Source organism: Cuculus canorus, chromosome 1, assembly GCF_017976375.1.
Source record: "Cuculus canorus isolate bCucCan1 chromosome 1, bCucCan1.pri, whole genome shotgun sequence".
In the NCBI taxonomy this organism is placed as follows: domain Eukaryota; kingdom Metazoa; phylum Chordata; class Aves; order Cuculiformes; family Cuculidae; genus Cuculus; species Cuculus canorus.
In genome coordinates, this window is record NC_071401.1 from 105304065 (window position 1) to 105324514 (window position 20450).

General features: G+C 37.1%; 1 protein-coding gene across 21 annotated transcripts in view; it reads left to right on the forward strand.

The window, feature by feature from the left end:
* The window catches only part of ROBO2 (roundabout guidance receptor 2), a 928484-nt gene that overhangs the window by 774515 nt on the left and 133519 nt on the right, over positions 1-20450 (forward strand). For 15 of the 21 annotated variants that reach the window (XM_054070040.1, XM_054069947.1, XM_054070060.1 and 12 more), the window contains exons 5-7: positions 1578-1716; positions 16942-17069; positions 20352-20363. In XM_054070040.1, the coding sequence (XP_053926015.1) occupies positions 1578-1716; positions 16942-17069; positions 20352-20363 (279 nt within the window). The remainder of the gene's footprint in view (positions 1-1577; positions 1717-16941; positions 17070-20351; positions 20364-20450) is intronic. The other 6 variants (XM_054069965.1, XM_054069974.1, XM_054070093.1 and 3 more) reach the window with 1 other exon arrangement.

Sequence of the window (20450 nt, forward strand, 5' to 3'; positions counted from 1 at the left end):
GAAAGCTGAGCTTTGAACACACAAAATTAATGCTAAATTATTAAAAAAAAAACCCTAAAAAATTAAATTTTATGTCTCCGGTTGAGTATCAAAATGGAGCAGATATTTTTACCTTGCTCTAGTTCATCTCCATTGCACCTAAGAGAGGAGCTACGAAAATAAGTGAATTGTTTATGAAGTATTAAGGTAGGTGTAATAGAGGTCATGCAGAAATTAATAATTCTGTCTTTGAAGTGAAATTTGAGCAGTATGACAGGAGGCCACCCACTGAATGGTACAACTAAAGCAAAATATTAAACACCTGCTTATTAAATTAATATCAACAATCTGGAGGTGTTTGGGGGGAAAATAGTATGTGTTCATATAATTGCAACCAGCCCCATAAGGCATAAACAGAGAGGGAGTGATTAAAGGGCACACAGGCGGCCTTAGTTCTGGCACTTCTGGCACTGAGGTGCTGCATGCTTGATTTGCAGCCTTATTTATGTTCTTTTAATTTATTTTTTTTGTTATTGTTACTTGGATATGGTAAACAGGCATAGCAAACACATAAACTCAGCCCTGCAGTTATCAAGACAATCTGCCTGAGTCAGAGTCTGGTATTGCTTTCATCTGCGTTAATTCTGAATATTTTTTTCAGTGACATCATATCCTTCAACTTTCTGAGAATGAAATGTGAAACATAGTGTGTTACCAGTTTTAAATAAATCCCTGTCTCAAGTAGAAATACTGTTCCGTATAAACCCAGTCTTATAATGGTTTGATTCTAACTTAAATAATTTATGACAATAAAAGTGTGGTATGGCTAGGTAAGGATAGAATAAAATTTATGCAATCCAATGGCAACTTGGAGTCTAACCGCAGTGACATCCTTTGAAATGAAATTAGCAGTATTTTCAGTTTGTACCACTATAACTGAGATCAGATTGTGGCTCTGCATCTGGATTTTAAGCAGGCCTGTACAACATTGTGATGATTAATACTATTTGTAGCTGTGCAGGCTAACATAACAAGGCTAAACAGAACTTACTATTCAGGACTGAATTCACTTTTCCATGGTGAAGTTAGCAACAAGGATCAAAGAAGCTCTGACTTCTGTACAATAGCCCACAATTACCTAAGATGCATAACTCAGAGTTTACATCTCCCTTGGAGGCATCAAGATATTGATTATTGCCAAAGGCAGGCTATCTCCATTGGCAGCTCATGTATCACTAGAGCAGACAGGATTTTTTAGATCACACTCTGAGTATACAGCAATGCAGACCCAAAACTTTCACATGGAAAGGCACGTCCTTGGAGGCTTCTCCAATGGTATGGCAGGTGGGCAATCCGAATCCACAGGCTTCCTTCTCGTGGCATTCAGCTCTCCTGCGAGGGCTGGATGCAGCAGCCACCACCTCTCCTGTCTGTCAGTCATCTTCTGGGCTCTTTATGCATACCATCAGTTCCACTTGTCTGAATTTGTGGAGCTCAGCTTCCTTTCTTCGTTCTGTGTAAACAAAAAGATGCTGAAAAATCAAAAGTATTCATTTCAACTCTCTGACTCACTAAAGAATTTTAATGTCTCTTTCAAGAACGGCCTACGTTTCTCAGGCGACCCATTAACCAAGTGGTTCTGGAGGAGGAGGCTGTGGATTTCCGGTGCCAGGTGCAGGGGGATCCCACACCAACAGTCCGGTGGAAGAAAGATGATGCAGACTTACCAAGAGGAAGGTGAGAGCAACATTCATGTTCCGCATACTTGCAAATGTCAATTATTGAGTAATACTGGAATCACTCCCTCCTACTTATCATTTGTTATTTGATATTATAGGCAAGATTTATTTCCCATATTTCTCGTCTTTAGTAATATAAATCCTGTTTCAGAGCCAGCTGAGCAGATAAGCCCATTCTGGGTTGATTTGTCCAAGGTAGTAGATTCCTGGTGAAGAAAGAAAAGTGATGCATAGGTATTGTGAGTACATGGGTATTCGCTGAATTTGCTGGAAAAAAATAAAAATGTTCCAGGAATGTACTAATGATAGTAGACTTCACAATAATACACTGATAGTGAAACAGAAAACTTGTCTGGAGAGTTGCAGAGCCTCCCTGTTGCACTAGCAGGATGAATTAGAAGTGCTGTGGTGGGCTTTGCTGGCTCCTTGGCTAATGTCTGTTAAGTCTTGGAAACCTTCCTCTTGAGGAAACAAAAGAAGGAACTAGCAGAAGTGGAAAACAAAGCTGGAATTTAAAGCAGGCCACTTGTGTTCAAGAAAGATCCATTGAATCAGGAACAAACAGAGGAAAATCCAGAGTTATCAGGGAATGAGAGTCTGTCTTATAAAAGGGCATTGAATTATCTTGTCTTCTCTCAGATGAAAAGAGCAATGCTTGGTCCTCGCTTTCTGAAACTCTTTCTAGTTTTGGAGCTGAATCATTATTAGATTAAAAAATCTTGACACAGATATAGGTCTGGGAACAGGAAGGAGAACCCAGCCGATCCTTTTGCCCCTGTGAATCCTGATTCATTCTGGCACACTGCTTTTAAATTCAACAGATGTGAATAGAAAGGAAAAAAAAAAAAAGCTAGTTCTTCTTTAAATGAGTTCTTTAAACACGGGACTTAACATAGGTTGGCTGCCAGTGTTATTTTTGCTCCTCCAATCGTGATCTTAAAAAAAGGGCAGCTGCAATGGTGTTTTTGTCAGCATATATTAAGTGCTTTGTGAGTGGACTGCTAAACTGGGCCTAACTAAAACAAGTTAGACATGGCTTTCTACTGTCTTTATCACGGCATGTCTTACATCTTTACCCCAACAAGGTGAAAAACGTGGTAAACGTGTTATCTAGCAGTCTTCATCCACTTGCTAAATATGATGCTTAATGTTGCATACGCTTTCATGTGTCAGAATTCCTTGGAGTCACGCAGCACTTAGTCATGTTGAGGACTTGGTTTAATATATTTTGTTTCTCAATTGCTAAATCTTTAACAAAATCCCGAAACTCAAGTTGGAGAATACATTTTTTTATTTTCCACATCCTCATCTCTGCAAAATGTCTCATGTGAGCATGCAATTCTTTAGTTAAATATATTAATGTAACAATACAAAATACAGAAAAAAACCTTTATATAAGTAGAGGTATGTTTATATATACATAGAAATACTACCTTTTAAAATCAATTACCTTGCAATTTAAAAAAAATAAGCGATTACATTTTTTTAAAAAAAAATATATTGATAGATGTGTATGCATATAATATAATATCTTAAAAATATTATTTTTAAGAGCATACTTTTGGATGGCAGGCTCATCTTTTTCTCTATGCTTGCTATTTAGCTATGCATTGTAGAATAGTCCTGAGTAAATACACTGTGCTTCTGTAGTTTATTCTTCCTATTGTGCTGCTTCTGTTTAAAATCACTTCTAGGTCACAGAAGTAGTAGATGATAAAACAACAGTGCATGTGATTTGGTTGCTCTTTTAGTAGGGATTGTTTAATTACTATGTTCCTTCTTTTTCTCTTTATCTTACTGTAAAAAATATAGTAATATGTGCTTTGAGGTAATTTTTCCCATTCATTCATATTTCTAAAGAAGAATAAATGAAACAGGAAGTATAGGAGGAGTTTTCACTGGGCTTTTAACTAAAAGAAAAGAAGACTTGTCACATACATTCTTATTATAATCAACTTCAGGCTCAGAAACTACTCAATGTTTTGCAGTGGTTTTACACTGCTGTTTAAGATTGTGCTTTGGCACATTAACTGTGCTTTGGCATCTGAAAAAAAGAAAGTGGGGGTATGTCTTTACTTATGTCCACTTTCCAGAACATCACAGGCATAGGTGAAAGGGAGGCAAGGTTGCAGAATCCTGCACTGGAGACCACCTTGGGTGATAGAGTACTACCACTGCCGCTGCCCATGTAGCATGTTATCACCACCTGAGACACGTAGATTGTGGTTATCTGGTAGAGTTCAACATGTACACTTCAAATGCTTCTGATGATCAGGACTATATGTTTTCTTTTCTAAAATGTATCATTTGTATAGCAAGATATGCAAGCAGAGTCTTCATTGTCCAAAAAGTGGAATTTTCCAAACTATGCTGCATGTTGTTAATCAAGGAAGATAATTTTGGTGCATATAAAGGAATAGCTATTGTTTTTCTTGTGTTTTTTAATGCAAGCAATGAAATTTGTCCCAGAATAGCCTGACTGAATGAATGGATGAGAAAACAGTAATATAGGAATTCTAGAAATTTAGAAGAGAATTTCTAAGTTTTTCCTCCCTGATGAAGTGGGAGGGTTTTTTTTTAATTTTTTGAGGGTAAAACTGGGATTAGCTTTCAGCTCCTAAGTTTCTGTATTTTAAGCATTTTAACATCTACAGTGAAATATGAAACCCTCAAGGAATTCCCTTTGTTATTCTATGTACATGCATAAATCCTTCTGAGCATATCTGTGCAGCTATTTGTCTTATAGTTTTCAATATCAATTTCCTGATTCTACAACTAATGATGTTCTTTGCACATCCACCTGTTATTTTTTTTTTCAACTATTTCCTTTCAGTTTCATCCCCAGATTATAAGACAATTAGGCCAGATACCTGTTTCAACAATTATTGGCAATTTTTAAGTGTGTCTATTGTCAGTTCAACTTTCAAAAGTGTCTAGTTCAGTGATAGCAAAGTAGGATAAACTTAATCTTTTTACACATTTTGTATCTATAATTTTCTCCTCCTGAATGTCAGAATCGGTGATACCAGACCCATAATCTTTTAGAAATCCTTCACTGTTTTTCCATCTTATTTCCTTTTAGCTTTTTTAGTGACACGTGAATGCAAAGAGAAAAGTAAAACCAGTAATTTCTAGTGACAAATATAAACAGTATTGCTCCATTGATTGGTGTGTTGAGTAATAACTGGAAAATAATTTTAAGTTGTCACAGTATTAATTATAAAGGTCCCAGGTGAACTGCAAGCATCTCCAGTTGCAACTGGATTGAATGAGAAAATAAAGCAACTTCTAAAGAAATTATGTTTGGAAACATGACTAAAGGAAGTATTTGGCCACTTTGTTGAATTATCCATGCAATTACACAGAAATTTATGAATGACCGTTCTTTAAAACTGAGAACAGATGGACATAAGTTTATTCTGAGGGTGCAAGGTTTCGCTTCAAATTTTAGCTGTGTTCAATTACTGATCTAAGACAACTATGATAGCCTCTATTTTGAATTTAAAAGCTTAAAATAGCTCTTACAGTGGAAGTTTTCAAAATGCCTAGCAAAAACAGGTCTCATTAGCAGTCAAAGGCATTTATTTGTCCAACATTGTGTAGACCTGACTAGAGATTTCAAAGGCTGTGATATTCATAAGGGAGCTTTTCTGTGTGTGCCTTGGCAGAAACTAAGGAAGTGATAAGAAAGGACCAGAAGGAAACAGTGTCATGACTTATGTATGTCACCTGTTTCAATAGTACTTTTACATTGTTGTGATAATGAATTAATTAAATTCTTCAGATTTGAAAATTCTTTTGGAGCCTAAACGAATCTCAGTAAATTAATAACTTGCTATTAAAAATGTTGATACTGCACCGACAGAGTGAAACAAAGGACAATGTGAGGTCTGGGGTGTGTAAAGCTTTTTTGCAGAAGCTGTTCATTTCAAATCAGTGACCCAAGACTGAAATGCATTTTGAATCATGAGTAGGGGAGCATGGTGTATATTTTAGTTTAATTGCTCTAAAAATTCAGCATCGCACCATAGCTTCCACAGTACACAAAGGCTAAGGAATAGTTAATTAAGTGCGACTCATGTCAGACTGCTGAAGGCAAATGGGATATTGTGTGGTCACTAGTCTTGGCTGAAATATTAGGTTCACTATGTCATGAATAGTTTCTTTTCATTATAAGTGACACAAGGAAATGGCACAAAAATTGTACTAAAGCAACTCAGACAGTTGTGGCCATGCATAATGACCAGGACCTACTGAAAATTAAATAAAAATTGTCTTTATACGTTCAAGTTTTTTTCCAGCTGCATATTCAGGTAGCTTTCCTTTTGATGTCTGCTTGGCAGAAATAGAGGTTGCACTTTCCTGCCAAGGAGCTGATGGTCTCCTGTGTGGTGAGGAACTCAATATGGCCTGGATCAACTTTTGATTCATTTGCTTTTTAGTCCTGGTAACAGGGAGAAAGCAATATTATTTGAGAGTCTACAGGATGAGAGTGGCATATCTATGACGAGCAATGTAATAAAATTTGAATAAGGTTTGTACAATGTTTCATGTCTTCAGATTTTCTAGCAAAGCCGAAGAGAGCAGCTGCATAGTCTGTAATTACATAGCAAGTAATACGGATTTTTTTTTTTTTGAGGAAGTGAAGAGATTTTCAATTACAAGTTAAAATTTATGACACACTGTAATAACTGTTTAAACCTCCTACACAGAAGAAGCTAGCAGTGCCAGCTCGTTGGGAGAGTGAGGTTAGCTCAGCAAATGTATTTTTCAGTTGTCTTAAAAATGACTGAGTAGCAATCACATGGGTCTTTTTTTGCATTCCAGCCCAGAACAGCTGGTTCAGCTCAGTAAATACATCTTTAATGAAATTACAACCTGCTCTTGTAAGTTGCATTTACAGGCGCTGTCTGATTAGATGAATATTGTACTAGAGATGAAAAGTGGCAACTGCACCAGCAGGAAGAGGTATTTGCTTTATGTGCCACCCACGCAATGGGAGTGTAGGAAGAAAAACCGAGTGATGCTTTAGAACAAAAATGGTGTGTAGTTTACACAAAGTATATTGCCAAGTGTTAAGAAATTGTAGGTTACTAAATGAAATAGAGCAGTGGCACACAGTAGTGAAAATCGTAAACAACACAGTAAGCTTTCTTATATACTAAAGATTAGGAATTTTTATTTAGAATTATTTGGGAAAATACATTGTTAATACATAGACTTAACTTATTGTAGGGTATGTGTCAGCTCCAACAATAAGTCTGTGTAGCTGCTAATCCTGCTATGTTTTTAAAACTGGTCACTTTGTGTCTGAAAAGTATTGCATACACATAGCCTGGGAAGAAATACTGTCTATCACACTTCCCATAGGTGAGCATTTTTACTACAACTTATGTGCTTTCCTCCATGGCGTCTTGTGAGATCAAAGCTAGAGGTAAATGATGAAACTTTCAAAACATCTCACTGTCTTTCAGATGCAAATCTTTGAAATGGTTTTAAATGCAATTAACAGCGAACCTTGTCTCAATAAACTCAAAAGAGCTTGATGTTTTTAAGAGGAAATTTAGAAAGGGCCTGATCACCAGAAGTGTTCTGCATTCGTATTTATCCATGATCACAGGATAAAGCCCTGTAAGTCAGCAGGACAGTAGTTTTTAAGAATAAAAACAGTGCTACATAGTTCTATTTATATTCTGTGGATGGGATAGTGAGGTATTTAACTGCAGCCTCCTCTAGACACAGCCAAGGGGAAAATGACCTTTCAATGAAATATGAGTTAATAACGTTACAGTGCTGTGTGCTTTGGTTGAGTTAATCTCTGTGCAGATTGTAACAAAATGCAGTCTAATGTGTACTGGAAATTAATTGGGGGAAAGTGTGTTTTAGTAGTGCAATAGATATACTCTTTGGTTTCATCAGCAAATTTCTGTTACAATTAAAAACAATTAAAGGTTTTAAATAAAGGGTCAGGAAAAAGGATGCTTTTCATATTTGCTGTACTTTGTGTACTATTAATAATGTCTGGCTAGATGCAGTATGATTTTCATGCCCGTCTTCTGTTTCCTAAGTTAAAGTATCAAGGAGAGATTAAGTCCCTTTATGAGGAGCATAGGGGAGAAGATTGGATGTTCTTAATAGCTTGTCAAAAGAGACAGCAAAAGAGCAATAGCATTTTAATATGCTATTTGTGTTCTTACGTACATCTGGAGGGAGAAGAGGCAGTTTGCAGAGGATGTTATTATCTTGGGTTTAAAACAGCACATGGCTGGCACAGGGCAAGCTGCAGTGCAGCTTGTGTGGAGTCTGTGTAGCCTAACTGAACGCAAGTAGATTTGAGTAGATTGCAATGTAAGCAGCTTTTTAGATGTTATGTTGAATCATTTGAGGAAGCTTTCCCTCTAAAGCCCAAGACATCATTTAGAGATAGAGAAGTGAGGAGGGTGAAAGGAAGGTAGGGGTTGGCTTATTTTTGTGTATATAGCATCAAGATGGTATGCCCCAGTGCTGGTGGGGCACCCCATCCTGTTGGTTCTTTTGATTGAGAATTCTTCTTCTATGATTGATATTTTGCCTGTCAGTGCATGCCTTCCTGTTCTGTAGTAAAAAAATATTTCATACATTGTTCTGAACAATACATGGCCAAGTGAAAGTGTAAATTAGGGTATTTTTTGACATTTAAAATGCCTCAAGGCATGGCATTGTATAATGTCCCATAAACACATTCTTCCATAGTTTCCCCAGAGGTCTATAGTCTAACCCAGTAGTTATCCACCATGCAACTTGTACAAAATTTTTAATATTGTGAGCAAGATTGTTAGGTTTGTGGCTTTCCTAGACTGGTCAGCAGAAAAATGGTTAACAGCATTGACATTTAAATTAGCTTCCTACCACAGAGCTGAGGAAGAGCCATTGTTTCAGTCAATCTGTTTGTGAGTACATGAGAAGTGTCTCCAGTTGCTTACAGGAGGATCGAGTTTGGGAAAATAGCTTTACAACTTCACAGACAGAAACTGTAAAGGCATTGTGCCAACTAGTAATCGTGCCTACGTGTTTTCTCTTTATGCTGTCTGAACCATTGGTGGTCTATGAAGTGCACTGACAGTGCATGTGAAGTAGGATTGTCATGAGAGTGGTTTATTTTTTATTTTCTCTTATTTAGCATCCTAAAATTGTTACATTTCAGAGAAATAATGAAGTCACTAGCAGAGTTCTTAAAGATAATTTAATGTCAGTAGCAGTAGCATCAAACATAGATTTCTCTGAATTTTCCAGTCACAGGAGACTGCAGTAAATAAATGCCCTTGCTGGAAAGAAAGATCTAGAATTTCATTTAAATTACCCATTTTAGTGCTTGAATCTTTGTTAGTATGTGAAAAGCAAAGTATAATAAGTAAAAGCTTAGTAATCACATAGTTTATGCATTGTATTTATAAGTTTCAAAATCCTGAGGTAGCCTGCTTTCTTGAAAAGTGTAAGGATATTAAGCAGTTCAGGCTTACTATTATCAGTTTACTCATAGAATCGTATAATGGTTTCGGTTGGAAGGGAATTTAACTGTCATCCAGTTCCAACCCTTCTGCCATGGACAGGGTCACCTCCCACCAGAACAGGCTGCTCAAGCCCCCATCCAACTTGGCCTTGAAACACCTCCAGGGATGGGGCATCCACAACTTCTCTGGGTAACCTGTTCCAGTGTCTCACCACCCTCATGATGAAGAATTTCTTCCTAATGTCTAGTCTAAATCTTCCCTCGTTCAATTTAAAGCCATTCCCCCTCATCCTGTCACTTCATGGCCTTGTCAAAAGTCCCTCCCCAGCTTTCTTGTAGCCCCCTTCAGGTAGTGGAAGGCTGCTACAAGGTCTCTCTGGAGCCTTCTTTTCTCCAGGCTGAACAATTCCATCTCTCTCAGCCTGTCCTCATAGAAGAGGTGTTCTCTCCCTCTGATCATGTTTGTAGCCCTTTTCTGGACCCGTTCTAACCCATACCAAAATTCTAGAATGAAAGAGTAAAGACAGTTAACCATGCAATTTTTTTTTTCTGTAAAATCCTCAAGAGGACAGGGAGAGGGAAGCTAGTGGCTATATTTAAGTGGGAGTAAGATTCAAGAGCTCTGACTGTAGCATCATTGATGCTAACTGGAACAGCTGTCCTGCAGAGATTTCTTCTGCTTTAAGTACATTCCATCTCTTTATGGGATTTTCATCTCAGTTAAAACCAACAAACCAAATAAAAAACTATCTGTGAAAACACTGCAAGGTTAAAGTTTTAACTATAAAAATTATTTTCCAGTTCCTATTGGCAAGTCCTGTGTTGAGAATTACTTAACATTAGCAAAATGTACTTTTTAATAATATAACTTCTGGCTCAACTGTAATGTTAAAGGTTCTTTCATTAGAACATTAATATGACTTCATCTTTAATTACCACTTCAAGGCTGGTTACTGATTCAAAATACAGATTAGAAAATATTTCAGTTACTTCTCTGACAAGTTTATCACAATCGTTCATCCTGCTTAAGGCAAATAAAAATAGACAGGCCAACACAAATCCTGTTTATTTCAAACTAATCATCTGTTTGTTCATGTTAAAAAATGCATCAAGCCATATTTAGTGAGTTCAAGATGCCAATCTTGGCTCAGACCTTCTAACTGTGTTTCAGTCCTTGAAGTATCAATGACTCATTTTTTTTCTTTTTAAAAAAGAACAAACCAGAAGTGTTCAAAACCAGTATCTTGCTTTTCCTTAAAATTAATTTCAGTGACGCGTGCTAAGCAGGTAACTGTAAGAACTAAGGGTGCTTTTCTGATGGATAGATTTATGACATAGGCATAATAATACAGATCTCCCCGAGTGCCTGACAAACATGTCTCATCTGTGAGGGAAAGGACTACTTCTGGTGACAGGTCTCGTTGCCAAGTCATTACATGGTCTCTTAGCTCATACTTCCACTGATGTTCCAGTTTTTGAAATGTGGAGCTCTGTCTGGAACTAAAATCAAATCAGAAGCCCATTTTGGCTAATTACCATGTGGTAATTCCCTATGAGTACTTCTGTGTGCAGAGATATAGAGGTAAAAGGTGGAGCATGCATCAGTTTAGACAGGTTACTGAGTCACTGATTCCCAAACATAAGTTTTGTTCTTAACTTATATGTGTTTTGAAAAATATTTCAATGGGAATAAAAGAGCAGTCTCATTTTTCTCTCTTAAGTCTCTTCTGAGAACATGGCTATTAATTTTGTAAGGCAATTATTATGTGCATTGACATATGTGTGTTTGTATCTAAGAGTAGTACTGCGCAGTGTGATGTTTCCAGAGAAGCTGGAAAAAATGGTTTTTTGGATATAGATATGGTTTCACAATGTTGGCTCATTAACGGAAACTGTTAGATACATATTTAGATTTAGGCCATTATGTTGAATGCTTTGGTTTAAGACACAGTACAGTGTGTGTTTCTGTTTTATATTATTACAATTGAGAGTGTCCACCATAAGAAACTACAAATAATCTGCTGATAACAAGCCATAAAAGATTTTAGACTAAAGCAGAACCTGCTGACAATATATATTAATAAAATCAAAGTTATGAATAGTAACCTGTATTACTTCATTCTTTTTCTGGTTTGGTGGAATAAGGCCAGGGAACTGTTTTATATGACTGCTTGCATATGTGCCACACACAAAGAAGTTCAAGGTAGTGATACATTGTCTTAAACCTTTCTCTGACTTGAATTGCATAGCTGAAGAATAAATGGGAGTCTGGACATGTAGATGTGAGTGGCAGCCATCCTGTGAGCACCCTTGGGAAGCTCCCTGGTAGCTCAATTTATCATAGCTCTAAGCAGGGCCTTAGAACCATCTAGCAACAAGCAGCCTTGATTTTGGGGAGAACCACCTAGCAACAATCATCCTTGATTTTACAGCAGAGTAATTTGAGACCAGTGCATACAAATATGTACGTCCGTGCACTGTCTGTTGCTGATTCAGGTTTTGCTTAGGAAAGAAATGCAGACTCCTTTATCTTTCTCTCAGGAAACTATCACTCACATAAGTTTGTGCTTCTTTTTTCTTCAACTTATCAAAGCATGGATTGGAAGTGAAAAAAAAATATATATTATAAGGGAGCTGGCAGTAGGGGTGGTTGCAGCACTGATGGGAATGGAGACTCTTTGTTGTGCTTTTGGATCATACAAGGCTGAAGCAGGTAACTGAGCTCATGCTTCCTATCTCACAGCATAGAGAGCCTAGGAACCAGTGAAAAGCTGTGGCACTATACTGGAATCTGAAGCATCAGAACCACAAAAGGGAAGTGGGGACTGAAGCTTAATTCTCTTTAACTACCTCTGGTTTACACAGGTTTTGGCCAGTAGCATCTCTCTATTTGGACTCCCTAATCATTGACGTTGTGAGTAATCTTGAAGCTCCGTGTGTGTTTTGCAAAATAGCGTGTTTGTTAGCCTGACGAACAGGCAAAAGAATATAAAGCACATTTTAGTGCCATCTCTAAAAAAAAGAAAAGCATCCAAAGACTACATACAAAGATTCTGTTATGTTTTTTAAAATTTATTTACAGTAACGTTTTAAAAGAAAGTAGGTTCTTGGTATAAGTTGATGTAAATTTTTTTTGGTTATCATAGCAGTCTGCAACAGTTAAGATGCAGCTTTTTCTCTTGTCAGCTCCCTCTAACAAGAAATATGACTTTTTGAGATGGATTTGTTGAATTCAATAATACAGTCTTACAACTTAAAAATGCACTGCTGAAGCAATTGCATTCTTGTATTGCCAGTTAGGCCTAACTGGATATCTAGGAGTAAAATTATTCCTTCTGCAGACATAGTTTTGCTACCTGTGCATGTGAAAGACAAAGAGATGCACATGTTTTTATGCATATTTTTGAAAATCTGGAAATCTAAGTGTTCTGTGAAGTACTCAGTAAAATGTATATCAAATGCAAAAAAGCATATTGCTAAATTTCCCTAAATTCATTAAATTCTCTCTCTTTTCTTATTTGATAACCATGGAATATTGGTGGGTGGGTGTGGACAGATACATGTAGGGGAAAAATTATAACTGTGACAAAACCAGTTTAATTAAAGATTATTCTTAGATGCATAAGCCAATGCATGAATCCAACCTCAGTGTATTAATTTGTGATACTTAAAACAGTTAATGTGTTTTGTTTTATTTGTTATTTGGTTGAGCAGATGGTAATGATTTTGACACAATTCATTTTTTTATTTTTCTTCTTTTCTTTTCTTTAAAAAGACAAGGCTCTTTTTCCCACTTTGTCACAGCTGGTTACCAATCAATCTCAATTCACGGTACAGTGATGATAGCACATGTTGTTCAGGGGCCAAATCTGATTGGGTCGCATTTTCAGCAGTGTTTCATATAAAAAAAAAAAAAGTGTCTGTATGGCAGCGACTGTCAGCACACTATTGTACAACTGTCATTAATCAAAACTAGCAACAATGAATGCATTCATATGTGCCAGAGACTGCCAGATTTCACTCAAAATCACCCAATTTCTATTAGAATTTCCTCAGTAGTGTTTTCTCATCTGCTTGGTGTTTGTTTCTTTCTTCCTTTCCAGTTCCCTACTCCCTCTCTTCCTTCTTGATTAATTAAAAGCAGACCTACTCTATTACTTGTGAAACAGAAATTATGTAATGTAGTACCTAAAAGTGTCTGCGTTGTATCTAAGCATAGACTAGCTGTTTAAAAGAACCACCCCCCCAGCTCAGTCTGATGGCTGAAGTCTAAGCTGAACCAAAAGGTTAAGCACCTCCAACTGTTGAACAAAGGAAGTACTTAAAATCAATGAGATGGCCATAAATATGTGAAACTGATGTCTAACACCCTATGTTTTTAGCTGAATGTTGGCATTAATTGGCCAAGAGTCAACAATATTTGGGCAATATGTCAGAAGGTGCTTTTTGACACCACATGTATTTTGAAAGTATTAGCCCTCTTAGCTCACCGGCAACATGAAAGACCAACTTATTCAGTATGGTCTGGTTTTCTGCCATTCCATCATCAATCCAAGAGTCTAGTAACCTCTCTCTGGGATTGATATTAGCAGTCAGGAAGGCCCTGATCCAGATGAGAGTGAACTTCTCCAGAAATTCATGTGGAAACACCCTGTAATAGGAATATGAGGCTCTGGGACAGAGCTGTTCAAGACTGCATAGATGGATGCTTGAGAAACTGAAAATGTGTTCAGGGTTCATTCTTTGTAACTTCATGATCTCTTTCTAACACAAGCTCCCTGTGCTTCTAGGAACTACGCTAACAGCCAGCTTTCTTCCTTTCCCCTTCCTGCCTGTTTCAGCTGTCAAAGCTCTTCACTGAACTGTGGTGACTTCTGAGGACAACGTGTGTGGAACAGATGACTGAGGGGGCAGTGTATCAATACTTCAGGACAGCAGATGGTTATAATATCCCATGTGTCCATCTATGTATGAATCTAGTTGCTGGGTGGCACATTCTGTCAGGGTGGTTGACAAACCCAGTATGGCCTTGTTGAAGAAGCAGTCTGGGAGAGCTGGACCTCTCCTTGAAGTAATTGATAACTGGACCATGATAGTGACATGTTTATGCCACCCTCCGTTTCAAGACCCAAGTGGGAAATGATGGCTGTGTCCTCACTCTGCGTCCTGGCATGCCATGCAGCTGGCTTGTTCCCCCAGCAGCCTTTGCACAATTTGCATGATTGGCAGGTGCAAGCATAAAGACTGCTGAAGACTCCAAGGCAGCTGGCTGGCATGCCGGCACCAGCACATTGGTGAGATGAAGAGAAACGAGTCAGCTGCAGCCTACAGCAGACTGGAGGGCCCTGTCCCAGGCTACCTGCATCCCAGTTCACACAGGCACTCGCTCAGATACAGTCCTGCTACCAGTTTGTTTTTATCTCAGCAGCAGTGAACGAACCACAGGAATGTTATTTGTTCTAAAAAAACCCAAAAAACCCAATTGAATAAATGGCTAATTGTTGCCCAGCTTTATAGTGTGATTCCTATATCTATCTTATATTTACATTACAACTGATCTTAATTTTCTCCTCTTGCAGGAGCTGAATACAACTTTATATTTTCAGTCCCTCAGGGCTGGCCTCATATCGAGAAAATAAGCATTTTCTCTTGTCTGCAACTCTGTGGTCGCCAAAGACAAGTAACTGCCCTGTTGTTGTGGGATAGTGATATCATATTCTTGAGATTTTTAAGGGAGACAGTTTGCCTTGTCTCTTTTATAAAAACAATGATTTCTGTTTGCCATTGAATAGTGCAGCACAGCATGCAAAATTACATAGTTCGTGAGCATTCAAGAAGAAATGTTCCTCAGCTGCATATGGCTGTTGAATATAGTTGCAATAAATCTGTACTCCTCTAGAAACTGCATATGAAGTTCTTTAGCATCATAACTTACCCCCTCGTCCGATGTTAATACACTAGAAAAACAAGTCTCTAAACATTTCTGAAGTTTGCCATAGCATCTACTTGTTCTTCCCCTTGGCATATCTCTTACTCATTAGTTAAACCTGAGGTACTGCAGAGACATATAACAAAGTGTAATTCCAAACAGAGGAGACATTACCTGCACTTATGTTTCTCTCTAAGAGAATGGGTAGTCTCAGTTTGGTGTGGTTTTGGTTTTTTTTTTTAATTTAATTTTTGCTAATGAATAGAACGGACTTACTGAATATAGAGTGAAGATGTGTTGTATTGTGGTGAGTGTGAAAAGATATCTTGACTTCTCTTTCTTCCTGGAATTGCTAGTAATGTTGTGAGCTTTAATTAGACATAACAGAACTTTAAATGTTTAAACATATAGGAAACTTTGAGATAAGATGCTTTGAGGTATGTTAACACACACTGCTTTCTCTACAAATCTATACTAAAGGTACCAATAACACACAGAAAATCATGTTTCAAGTTCCTGAAGTGTTTAAAAATACTCATAGAGCCTCACAACATTGCTGTAACTAATTGCATTACATTCTTATTCATCAAAACATTTAAGGGTGCTCTTCCATCTGATTTCAATGTTTTCTGAACAAGTACATAAGCTCTTTACTATGTAACAAAGAGCAGGTAAATTAGTTGTTCTGAAATTATGTCATGAGTGTAGGCAGTGAGAAACAATATTGACATGTCCTGAAGTCATGATCTTTCTTGGGGTTTGTGTTCCTATTTCACTATTTGATACATGAAAATTTGACGCTAACTCTGGATTCAAGGTGACTTACGGTATCATGGGTTTATTATGCCTGGAAGAAAAGTGGTTGAAAATAATTTTACAAGAGAGTATTTCAGGAGTAAAATATCCATACTGAAAACTAGGCTTTTCCTGGTTTGGGAGCCAAAGAAAATCTCCCGTTGACTTTAATGAGCTTTGTATCAGAGTCTAAAATAGTTTGTTAAGCATGAGTTCTGCGGGGTAATAACAACTTAACTGAAAATGTTTTTTCTAGGTCTAAGCACTCTAAATGCCTTGAGGATGAATGTTTGCTGCATGCTGAAGTAACTTTTATTATTTTAAATCTTATAAATCCTCATAGTTTTAGAATTACTACAACAAGAGAAACAAATGGACAAAGCATAATTGAATTGTTTCTAATTTCTTTCAAGAAACAGAAAATGTTATTGTCCACCTTTAATGAATCGTTTTGCAGTATTTTTGTGAAATTAATACATCTCCTTAATGTGTGTCTTCAATAAATGTCACCTTCCAGACATTAAATAACTTCTATTGTTCACAATGCTGTAGTGTCAGATTCTGTCAGCATGCTCACAGTTTTCCTAAGAGTTGCTGCTGTAGAGAAAAGCTATATAAAAAGGGAGAGTTCCAAATCAGCAAAAGGTAAATTGTGTAACTCACGCAGTTAAAGGCATGATAAACCTGAGCTGTCATGTATTCATAACTGATGTCTGATAGCTTAATTTTATCTTATTGCTCTAGATCAAGGACAAAGTGAGTGATATTATTAATAAAGCCCTACTACTGAATGAACATAGCAATACTAATTTTATGTAAAGTTTCTAACTAATGCAGAGTGCAATAAAAATGTCATGAAGATTAATGCTTGGTGGAATTATCTAATGCTAGATAATAATTTATCTTCTAAATTTGGCTCCAAGGTAGATTCAGACAGGCATAATACAGGTGAGAGTTTTCATTAATTTCTGTTGTCTACGGAGAGTTTTCATTCTTCTTCTGTAACGCAGATATGACATCAAAGATGACTACACTTTGCGCATTAAGAAGGCCTTGAGCACAGATGAAGGAACCTACACATGCATTGCTGAGAATCGAGTCGGAAAAGTGGAAGCCTCTGCTACCCTCACTGTGCGAGGTGAGTGTTCTCATGGAGGGAGGGCCTGTGCCCTATATGGATAAGTTGTTTTCTGATGAAATGGGGCACATCCTTACCTGGCACTGTTTGCCCTTTGCAATTGTGGGTGCTGCGCTAATTTACAGCAGAGGTAAAATCCTACTTTTGTGTATATCTCAGGCAAATTTTAATTGATTTCAATAGGATAGGATTTTCCTGGAGCCAAAGTGGTGATCCAATGTTTTTTTATTGAAGAACAGATGCTTATATATGCACAAGCAAGCACTGCATATCTGTGGTCATAGACATTAATATGTGAGCCATCGATATGGTCTATTATTTTATGTTTCTTTCTCTGATAAATATAAGGAATATAGCAAGTAACTCTGTTTATTAATGCCAAGCATAATGCAGATATTATTATGATTGTGTCATTAGTTTTGCCATAATTAAACTCTACCATTACTCTTTACCTGAAAGATAAACCCTAGCCAAAGGAAAAAGAAAATCCTAATTAAATTTTGTAAGTATTACAAGGTAAAGACTAACATATTATCTCCTGAAATATTCTTGGTCTCTAGTATCCACTCAGTGTTTATGTGCTGCTGTTCAATGTGCTAAGGAGGTTTTAAGACTGGTAGAATAATGAGTTGCTAAAATGTCTTTTGTGACAGTAGATATAGACATGCTAAAGATTATGGGGAGAGAAAAAGTTTTTAGGCTAATCGTTCCATATGAGTAAATAGAATATAATAGTTATTACTTCATTCCAAAAGATAAGCAGCAATTTGGCACAATGGATATCACGCAGACACTATTTCACAGCTTAGTGGTGCATGCTGATGGTTTTCAGTAGAGCTGTGAAAGGTTAATAAAAACATTTTTGGCTTTATCTGTTCTCTTCTTTTCATACACATTAAATCAAATGTTCAAAGTCTCAATGGATTGCTTTATTAGAACTGAGGTCAACTGACCCAAGAGGCCAGCTTCCATTTCCATCCATTTAATGCATGGACACAGTTCAGTTTAATTTGCTGAATTCAAAGGGAATAAAAAGGACCGAGTAGCTTTGTAGGGGGGAAGATGTTAGTATACAACAAAGAAAAGAGAGTATGGTGATAATCCATCTGCCGAAATATTACCTCAGTGTTCACTTCAGACAATAAGTGATAAAGCAGCTCTTCCTGTTTAAGCTGAAGAAATAAATTCACGTACTACATGCTTGTGTAAGAGATTGTTCTTCCATTTTGTAAAGTGAAAAAAATAGTCACTACAGCAAACTCCCAGAAATACTATCACTCTGTTCTTTTGTCACAGGCAGAATCATAGTATCCAATAAATCTGATAATTCACTTGTTAGCCTTTAAACATTCCTAGAACTGTGTCCACTGTATACATTACTGGAGCAAGCCTTTCAGATTTGCAACTCAGACTTGTGATATAGCAATAGCCAGAAACAAGAAAAAAATCCTTTGAAATCACTGAAGCTTGAACTTGATGAAATTAAGGTGAAAAAAACCCGAGGAAATATATGATTTAATCGATTTTCCTAGAGTAAAAGCAGGTTTTCATTATCTTGGTGGGTATTTCCCCACCCCAGGTTTGTCATTTATAGTCAAGTTCATACTGTTTATCCAACACAAAGGAAGCCACGATAATGTAAGCATATTAAATGTTCAGGATATAACAGAAAATGAAAAAAAAAAACCAAGAAATTCAGTGGAGATGATTATTACTCTGAAATTTCTGAAAACAAAGGACTGGACAAATGCCCATTGACTTTTTAAAAAAACCCAAAACACGAATAATGGTCATTTTAATTAAAGGAAGGCTTAATTCTGAATTCTTAAAGTTTTGACAGTTTTGCTAGAACTGCTTTCATCATGTAGAGGAGCAAAACCACATAGCACTTCAAAATTTTCTTTGAGGGTGCCTTGATCCTTGCAGGTGTTGTGTATATACATCTGCAAACTTGACAACAATAGCATTATGCTTAGCTCCCTCATTCATGTCTCCATCTTCTCAGAGCAGGGGATGATGATGCCATCAGGGAGTTTGCATTACATTCTTACAAGCAATAACAAAATCTGAATTCTGTGGCTCAACCTTCATGCCCTCTTTTGGAAAGGTTCACAGCACTCTTATTCCTTATCTCTCTGCAGAAGAAGGAATATGTCCATAATGCTAAAAGCCAGAAAGCCTTCATATAGATGATGGATGAGAAAGGGCAGCAGGCTTGAAATAATTAAATGAAATGGGTATGTCAAAGTAAAGATAAAGCCATGGAAAGGTTAAGAACTACGAAGATCCTTCCATGCTGTGTTACTTTTGAATCTGCATATCTTTCATTTGACCCTAGCCTGTGTATAAGGTTATAGAGCTGATTAAAGTCTGAGAAAGAAAAAAGGAGAAAAAACATGTGCTTTTGATCAGAAATGTGTAACTACTTCTGTTAAAATAAGGGGATTGACTCCAGATGCAACCTGGAGTCAATTTTGTGTCCAACTTTTCAGGTCTTCTTATTAACACAGGGACTGACAGCCCTCTTCCCTAGCACAACTATAATGAAGGGTTGTTCCTATAATCAAGTAATCACCTGTTGCAGCAGCGGCTTTCAATTTTGATATCAACCTAAACCAGTATTAACCTGACGATCATTCAGCAGCAATTTTTGAGGCTATATAAGTTATCTAAGCAGTAATTTGGGAGGTTCTGGGTTGAAATCCCTGCTGCCATTTCATCCTATTTGTTATATTGTCATCCACACTGTCAGTGAGGAAAAAGCAGCGTGGCGTAAGCTTCTATGCCCTTTAATGAATGAGTAAAACTGCCTTGGGCTTTCTGTAGCCCTTACCAGTACTGACTGGCCATGCTTAAAATTCAGTTGGTGTTTGACTCAGAAAGTGAATGCCTTTCATCTACTGGCATGACATTTGGCAGTCTATGGCTTAAATTTATGTTCATTGGGATCTAAAAGTTTGTGCTAATGCAATGTAATCTTTCTTTTATCAGGAATTAACAATGATACTTGATGATGGCATGAGAAGATAATAAAAATGTTTCTCAGAGAATGGTTCCAGTCAGCTTGTTCAGATACTATGCTGAAGTAAATGTGATATTAGTAGCAAGTGACTAAACAGTAACAACAGTGAATGTTTTACTTAGGCTGTCATTTGAGGGGTTAGCAATCATGGTAGTATCCATAGTGGGTGGTAACATTACACGTCATGCATTCTGACAGATATTCTTTTCTTTTTTTAATTTCTTTTTTATGTTCTCACTACACCATTGTAATGTCAACAGCTCGCCCCGTTGGTAAGTAACCATCCTTCTATCCATTTTAGCATGGCTTCATGCAATGCTTCATCTTTCATATGCAACAGCATTTAACTGAAACTAGCA